General features: G+C 31.5%; 1 protein-coding gene across 2 annotated transcripts in view; it reads left to right on the forward strand.

The window, feature by feature from the left end:
• Positions 1–9,155, forward strand: part of luzp2 (leucine zipper protein 2) — a 152,433-nt gene extending 143,278 nt beyond the window's left edge. For both annotated transcript variants that reach the window (XM_051135050.1, XM_051135049.1), the window contains 2 exons: positions 4,295–4,366; positions 8,335–9,155. In XM_051135050.1, coding sequence (XP_050991007.1) covers positions 4,295–4,366; positions 8,335–8,439 — 177 coding nt within the window. In that variant the 3' untranslated portion in view covers positions 8,440–9,155. The remainder of the gene's footprint in view (positions 1–4,294; positions 4,367–8,334) is intronic.
• Positions 9,156–9,360: the final 205 nt, after the last annotated feature.

Genomic DNA, 9,360 nt, shown 5'->3' on the forward strand with positions numbered 1-9,360 from the left:
AAGCTAGAGAAGAGTAGAAAAGCTGAGATTTTTTCCCCCTCGTTCAGTGATCCAAGTTGGCGGAGCGAGCATTTGTAGCAACATTTGTAGTAGTGAATTGAGGAAGGGAAGGGCTGTTCTGTCAGTGTTACTCCTGAAAGCAAGCATCAAAATTTGATTCTGGCCACAACTGGGAGCCAGTGGAGTGAGATCAGGGTACAAAGCATACGCAGTAAATCTGGCTGTGCACATACAATGCTTATAATGAAATATACTGTACATCACACAAACTATAGGCACAGGCATATGTGTAAAAAAAAAACATACTTTGGGCTTTAACCTGTTTTTGCTGAAATACATTGCTTCCAGAATATCTATGGAAAATTTCAAAATGATTATGCTCTTTCTTTTTCATTCTAAGTGCATTTCATAGCTCTTTTCAGCGGTCGTTACGAAACTTCTTTTGTATAGAATTGAAAAGGCATAATTTTTCATGTACAGCCTTACAGGTAATGGATGTTAGCCAAACAAATACACAGATTACCCATTTTGAGAAATGCATTCGCAAGTTTCTCACGTGGACGGCGGGCACAAAGCAACCTTACTTGATCCTCAGTCGTCATCGCAGCTGACAGATGATGTGGGATCCTCTAGTCTGGAAGGTTTGAGACAGCACTGGGAAGAAGAACCGGGAACAATGCATTACAGATATCAGTAGAGCAGAGAGGAGTACTGTAGGCCAGACGAGATACATCTCACTGGTTGCTGACATGCGCTTATCAACTATAATGACAGGATTGTGTGTGTGTGATTGTGGGTAAGTGGCTGTGTGTTAGCTGAACGTGTGTGTGTGTGTCTGAGAGAGAGAGCAGGGGAAAACAGCCACATGAGGAAGTGTGCAGAGACAGGAAACAAAGGCAGACAGAAAGAGGGAGAGAAACACAGGATCCCAGGGAGAAGATGTCATTCTCGGTAGATGACATGCCATGAAGACTGTCTAATGAAACTGTTCCCAAAGCAGCTCTCACCCTGCTGATGGGACTGATGAGTGCAGTGTGACTATACTGAGAAAAAGACAGAGACTGTGAGAGAGATAAAACACATTGGGGTGTCTTCCTAATCAATGGTGTCTTATCATTTATGAATGCTGCTGATTTTTGTATCTTACTGAAGAAGTTATTAGTGTGCTTAAAGACTTACTCTTCAAGAGTTTGAGACCACTCATTTGTTTTTGCATTATTTTAGTTTTTTATTCAAAATTAATTTAAAATAATAAATAAATAATGAATAAATAAGTATGCACAACTGTTTTCAGATTTGTTAATAAGTAATGTTTCTTAAGCAAAGAAGTAATTTTATTAGAATAATTCCTGAAAGATTATGTGACACTGAAGAAATTCAGCTTTGCCATTGCAGGAATTATGTACTTATAAAAATAAAATAAATAAAAGAAAAGGAAAAATAAGAAGCACAACTGTTTTCAGCTTTGTTAATAAGTAATGTTTCTTTTTAAAAATAAAAAATAAAAAATAAATAAATAAATAAAAAGAATAATTTCTGAAAGATTATATGACCCTTAAGACTAAAATAATTCAGCTTTGCCATCACAGCAATTATCTTTTTTATATAAAATACTTTTTTTAAAAAAAAATAAAATAGAACTAAAATAAAATAATAAAATAAGAAACAGTTGTTTTCAGTTTTGTTAATAAGTAAGGTTTCTTAACCCAAAAAAGTAATTTTATTAAAATAATATCTGTAAGATTATGTGACACTGAACACTGAAATAATTCAGCTTTGCTGCCATATGAATGATCTATTTATTAAAATAAAATAAAATAAAATAAAATAAAATAAAATAAAATAAAATAAAAGTTTTTTTTTTTTTTTCCTATTAATAAAATAATCATGAATAATCATAAATAAATAAATAAGCAAGCACAACTGTTTTCAGCTTTGTTAATAAGTAATGTTTCACTGTGTGACATTGAAGAAATTCAGCTTTGCCATCACAGGAATTATGTATTTATAAAAATAAAAATAAAAATAAAATAAAATAAAATAAAATAAATAAGAAGCAAATGTTTTTAGCTTTGTTAATAAGTAATGTTTCTTGAGCAAAAAAAGTCATTTTATTAAAATATTTTTGAAAGATTATGTGACACTGAAGACTGAAATAATTCAGCTTCACAGGAGTTATGTATAAAATAAAAATAAAAATAAATAAATAAAATAAAATAAGAAACAGTTGTTTTCAGTTTTGTTTTGTTAAGTAATGTTTCTTAAGCAGAGAAGTAATTTTATTAGAATCATTTCTGAAAGATTATGTGACACTGAAGAAATTCAGCTTTGCCATTGCAGGAATTATGTACTTATAAAAAGAAAAAAGAAAAGAAAAGAAAAGAATAAATAAGAAGCACAACTGTTTTCAGCTTTGTTAATAAGTAATGTTTCTTAAGCCAAAAAAAAAAAAAAAATAATTTCTGAAAGATTATGTGACCCTTAAGACTAAAATAATTCAGCTTTTTTTTTTATAAAATACATTTTTTTAAATAAAATAAAAATAAAATAAAATAATAAAATAAAATAAGAAAGTTGTTTTCAGTTTTGTTAATAAGTAAGGTTTCTTAAGCAAAAAAAGTAATTTTATTAAAAGAATATCTGTAAGATTATGTGACACTGAAGACTGAAATAATTCAGCTTTGCTGCCATATGAATGATCTATTTATTAAAATCAAATCAAATCAAATAAAAGTTTTTTTTTTTTTTCCTATTAATAAAATAATCACAAATAATCATAAATAAATAAATAAATAAATAAATAAATAAGCACAACTGTTTTCAGCTTTGTTAATAAGTAATGTTTCACTGTGTGACATTGAAGAAATTCAGCTTTGTCATCACAGGAATTATGTATTAAATAAAAAAATTAAAATAAAATAATAAGAAACACAACTGTTTTCAGCTTTGCTAATAAGTAATGTTTCTTAAAAAAAAAAAAATAAAAATAAAATAAAAATAATAAAAAAAAAAATATTATGTGACCCCCTAAGACTAAAATAATTCAGCTTTGCCATTACAGCAATTATCTATTTTTTTCTTCAATAAAATAGAACTAAAATAAAATAATCAAATAAAATAACAAACCAATAAGAAGCACCGCTGTTTTCAGCTTTAAGTAATGTTTCTTAAGCAAAAAAGTCATTTTATTAGAATCATTTCTGAAAGACACTGAAGACTAAAATAATTCCGCTTTACCATCACAGGAATTATGTATTTATTAAAATTAAATTAAGTTAATTAGCTAAAATTAATAAAAAAAAATAAAAGTTATTTTAAATTCTAATAATATTTTACAATAAAATATTTGAATAAAATAAATGCAGCCTTGGTACAGGAGACATTAAACATTAAATATTAAAATCTCCTACCAACCTCAAACTTTTGAACGGTATTTAAAACATTAATATTATATTTTATACAGTGATTATTAATATAACATTACATTTAAATTGAGTATCCAGACTGTTTCGATATGGAGTATATAACAACAAACTGAAGTGGTCGTCAGATTACTGGATCACATCCATCAAAAGGCATGTCAACTGTTTTCGGGTCTTTTAGTATTGCCCACACAGCAGCTTGTCCAGAGGCAGACATTGATCATTGCTATTCATTTATCTCTGCTGGCTTCAGTACATTCGTCCGACCAATTCTTTGACAATTTTTTTGAGGAAACAGCACTTGGAATGAAGCTGGCCTGAAGGAAAATGAGCAAGGTATATGGCAAGAGTTTTAGATGGTTACTCTTTACTGCCTGTATAAAGTTGTTCTTTCAGTCCTATAACACTTCCATTAACTTAACCTCACTGTTTTTGTCCTGTCAGAATAAAAAAATGAGGGTGTATTTTTCAGTTAAACAGTGTTTCTTGCAGTCTTGTGCTCTTCTGTTAAACATGTTGCTCCAAAAAACATTTTTCTAGCTTGTTTCAGAGCTCATAGAAGCAAGCATATAAAATTTTTTTTCTTAAACTAATCCATCCCTTGAGCAACATGATTAATCTGTTTTTTATGCAACACTGCATAATCTCATATAGCTCAGGGCTTTTGTGGAAAATGTAAACAGCAAACAATTATAGTCTATACAGTATCACTGCTCCATTGTGGCCACATATGTTTTTTAAGACGTATATTTAAAAGACTTTCATTCAAGACGTCTTTCCCCTTCGCTCTGTGCTTGATCGTTAGATGATCTTGGGATTTGTTTGCTCCTTGAATTTGCTTTTTAAATGATTTTTTTTTTTTTTTTCTCCAGGTGGGAGCAGACTGTTCCCACAATCAGACCGAGAGTTCATCTGAGATGAAAAAGACATTTGGACACAGTCAAGTGAGTGTTCTGATGTGCCCCACTGAAAGAAGTAAAGAGAGAGTTCACCAAAAATGAAATTTCTGTCATAATTTACTCAGCCTCATGTCTTTCTAAACTTGTTTGACTTTCTTTCATCTGTGGAACACAAAAGATTTTGAAGAATGTTTCAACTGTTTTTGGCCATATTAAAGCAAAACAGCACTGGACTTTTATTGTATGGGCAAAAATATATGATGTAAGTGTTTCTTTTGTGTTCTGCAGTAGAATAAGTCAAATATTTTGGGTGAAATATGCCTTTAATAATCATTTAATAATAATCATTTTTAGGTAAACTATCTCTTGGGTAAATTATCCCTTTAGTAATGAGTGAATTCACAATACAATACTTTTTTTTTTTTGGTGTGTGTTCAAGTTGTAAAGTCAGAATTGCAAGATATAAAGTCAGAATTGCTGGATATATACTCACAATTGCAATAAATATATCAGAATTGCGTGATTGTATTTAATAATTCTGACTTTTTTCTCAGAATTGAAAAATCTTGCAATTATGACTGTTTTCCTCAGAATTGCTTGCTTGTATCTCGCAATTCTGCCTTTTTTCTTGCAGTTTCGAGTTTATAGCTCGTAATTCTGACTTTTTTCTCTGAACTGCGTGTTTGTATCTCTCAATTCTAGCTTTTTTCCTCAGAATTGTAGTTCATATCTTTCAACTGTGACTTTTTTCCTCAGAACTGCATGCTTATATTTATCATTATTCTGACTTTTTGCAATTTCAAGTTTATATCTTGCAATTCTGACTTTATTTTTTAGAATTGACTTTATATCTTGCAATTCTGACTTTATTTCTCAGAATTGTGTTCATATCTTGCAATTGTGACTTTTTTTCCTCAGAACTGCTTGCTTGTATCTTGCAGTTCTGACTTTATCTCTGAACTGCATGTTTGTATTTTACAATTCTGGCTTTTTTTCCTCTGAATTGTGTGCTTATCTCATTATTCTAACATTTTTTGTTTTTGCAATTTCAAGGTTATATCTTGCAATTCTGTTTTGTTCTTGCAATTTTGAGTTTATATCTCAAAATTCTGCCTTTATTTCTCAGAATTGTTTATATCTTGCAATTCTGACTTTTTTTCTCTGAACTGCGTACTTATATCTCATTATTCTGACCCTTTCTTTTGTTGCAATTGCAAGTTTATATATTGCAATTCTGACTTTATTTCTCAGAACTGTGTTCATATCTTGCAATTGTGACTGTTTCCCTCAGAATTGCTTGCTTGTATCTTGTAATTCTGACTTTTTTTCTTGCAAATGCAAGTTTAATATCTTGCAATTCTGACTTTTTTTCTGACTTTTGTTGTTGTTGCTGTTTTGCAATTTCAAGTTCATATATTGCAATTCAATTGAAGTTTTATCTTGCAATTGTGCCTTTTTTCCTCAGAATTGCTTGCTTGTATCTTGTAATTCAGATTTTTTTCTTGCAGTTGCAAGTTTATATCTCTTAATTCTGACTTTTTTCTTGCAAATGCAAGTTTAATATCTCGCAATTCTGACTTTTTCTCATGTTTGCATGTTTGTATTTTACAATTCTGGCTTTTCTCTGAACTGCATGTTTGTATTGTTCAAGTCTGGCTATTTTTCTCAGAATTGTGTGCTTATCTCATTATTATGACTTTTTTCTTGCAATTGTGAGTTTATATCTCGCAATTTTTTTTTCTTTTTAGAACTGTGAGATAAACTTGTAATTGTGAGTTAGAATAATTGCTAGTTCTGAGGAAAAAAAAGACTGATATTTTCTCAGAATCACGAGCTTAAATCTTGCAATTCAGACTTTATAACTCATAATTGTGAGATGCAAGAAAAGATCAGAATTGTGAGATAAAATGTCGTAATTACCTTTTTAAATGTTTTATTCAGTGGCAGAAATGGGCTTCACATGAGTGTGCTGTCATTCAAGTTTATTGCAAATTGCATCTTCAATGGAGTCAAAAAGTCAGAAACCACTAGTGAAAATGCTTCTATAAAAATAATTCAGCACATTTACATTTATTACTGTTCATGAATTTTGTCATTGCAAATTACATAATCCCACGCAAAAAGTTTGGGGTGAGTAAGAATATTTTCTAAAAAAAAATTTATATTAAATGAATTAATACTTTTATTAAACAAGTACACATTAAATTGATCAGAAATGGCATTAAGGACATTTACATGATCAAATTAATACAACTGTAATTACAGTAAGAGACTTCTTTAAAAAACATTTGTAAAAATATCAAACCCAAATTTCTAAACACATATTATGTGCACAATAATTTAAGTGAAATGTTTAACCCAGGCTCAGTGGAAATACATGCCTCTATATATATTTCTGCAACACCGTAATTACGTACCCTACTGCACGTTTTGCGGCAGTTTCAAAGTGAAATTTCCAGAGAATGGCGCTAAAACACACGTTCAATATGTGACCATGGCACATTTTCATTACGTTGGTACAGGCACGTATTGCTGCGTTTTTATTACGCTGCTTGAGGTACGTATTGCAGCTGTTCAGAATTCAGATATCCAGGGAGTGTCGCTAAAGGTTAAAGCGCTATCATGTTGGAAGTATCCTCTACACCAAACCCAACCCTAAACCTAACCGACAGTGTTAACAAATGCAAAAATTATATAAAAATGCATTTGTTAAAGCAGCCGTGCTATTTTAACTTTCTTATGCGGATTTGAGCTGGGGTTTTTTAAACATAGTTTCACGGAGATCATACCAGAGCTCTTCATGACTCAAGTGCTACGTCGTATCGCTACTGAATTAGACAACTCATGCATATGAAGCTGTATATGAGACAAAAACGTTCAAAAGTATGTTTTAAAGTCAGGCAGGATGTTAAAATTGTTTTGAAGCTATAATATTCTGCAAGTAATTGTGTGGCTTATTTATCAAAACTCTGTGTGTAAATCATACTTTGTGTGAAAGGGAATACAAGTTTAATTTCCACTGGAAACTGCAGTGATTCGTACATATACTGTAGGTACTTTTTATTTTTTGGCAGAAATTTATATAGAGGCACGCATTTCCAATGAGCCTATGTTGAAAAAGATATGGTAAATATCAAAAAATTTATTGGTACCTGTGTAAATGTGCAGAATCTAAATAATTCTTACTGATTGTATTGTACATCATAATGGTTCTTTTTTAAAATCTAACTAAACTTTATTTTCAGATTTAAATGAAATATTAAAGGCATAGTTCACCAATAAATGAAAATTCTGTTATTAATTACTGTCATTAATTGCATTAACAGCAATGCAACTACCACGTTCAAGGCCCAGAAAGGTAGTAAGGACATCATTAAAATAGTCCATGCAATATGAATGGTTCAACCTTACTTTTATGAAGCTATGGCAATACTTTTTGTGCACAAAGAAAACAAAAATAACAACTTTATTAAACAATTTCTTCTCTTCCATGTTCACGAGAGTAAGACAATGCAAGCTTTCGGATTTCATATAAAAAAAATTGTGTTCTGAATATGAATGAAGGTCTTACAGGTTTGGAATGACATAAGGGTGAGTAATTAATGAAAGAATTTCCATTTTTGGGTGAACTATCCCTTTAAACCCCAGATTTTCAATGCTGTCTATGACCACACTGTGTGTTTGCAAATTTGGCGTAATACGTTCATATTTTCATTGTCTCTGAACTTCCATGTTCCCCATGTTATATAAGTGAGCTGTCAAGACGCAGTAAGCATAGTGTTGCACACCCTCTCACAGATAACTATTTGCTCCACTGCTAACAAGTGTCAGCCTTGAGCTCTGCAGCAAGCGGTGACAGGTTTTGTCAAATTATAGGTCAGTCTGACAGCGACAGGGGGAAATGGAGAGGAAGGTGTAAATGTCTAATCACCTGCTCTGTTTGTGCCAGACTTCAGAGCCCGGTGCACTACGGTATGCATGTATTCTCTTCTCTTGTCATCTTTATTCTATAGGCGAAGACCCCAGAGCAGATCGGACAAGGCCAGGCAAGGACAGCAGAGGAAAGTGTGAACACAGACGGAGACCTAAAAAAGACACAAATGGACAAACACAACTAAAGGGACAGTGGAAGACTTGGCAGATTTTCTGCATGGTAAAAATGATGTCAGATCTGTTTAAGCCCCTCTTCATTCACTGAGCTTATAAGTACACACACACACACTCACACACACACATGACTGTAAGCAAACACTAAGCAAACACAAACAATGACAGACACAAACACAAATTACTCAGTCTAACACTGCTAATGTAGAAAAAGAAATTCCCAATTCGATTTTGAACTTTCTTAATAAAAACCAACTGCATAGTATGGCATGCATTCTAGAGTTTTAGATATTGATTTTACAAGGTTACGATGGTACTGGTTGTTTTTAATAATTGTTACTTTTTTGGTTCACTATTTTGATTCTTTTTTTTTTCTTCTTCTTCTTCTCCCAAAGTGAGGACACAATGTTCTTTGATTTGTGTTGTTTGTAATTAAAACTATTTCTGGCACCGCAGACCAGAATTTCAGTGTTAAAGGTCACGCTGGGGGTCATTTGAGTTCTGTAAATTTACACCTGAGGTCAAATTCAAACTTTTGTCTGAGCAGCTTCTGAAAATACTGAGCCATGCTCTGAATGCAAAATAGGGCTGCACGATTTGAGGGGAAAAAAACAGTGATTTTTCTAACAAAATAAATAATAAACATATTTATTACTACAGTAATAATTCACTATAGAATAATTATGATTTTTTTTATTTGTGTTTTTACCTTCTCATGTGTGAAAGTGTGTAAAAACACAATGCCACTTTACTTTGAAACATGTAGTGCATATATTTATTTAAATCATTTGCAGCATTTGCGATTTGATAATCATACTAAGCCATGTAGCGATTTCGGTTTTACTCCGATTAATCGTGCAGCCCTAACAGAAATCAATCCCAACTCTGCTAAAATGACGAAAAGAAGTGTTTAACGCAGCTAAAATGTGAAG

The sequence above is a fragment of the Labeo rohita genome, chromosome 18 (assembly GCF_022985175.1).
Source record: "Labeo rohita strain BAU-BD-2019 chromosome 18, IGBB_LRoh.1.0, whole genome shotgun sequence".
Classification (NCBI taxonomy): domain Eukaryota; kingdom Metazoa; phylum Chordata; class Actinopteri; order Cypriniformes; family Cyprinidae; genus Labeo; species Labeo rohita.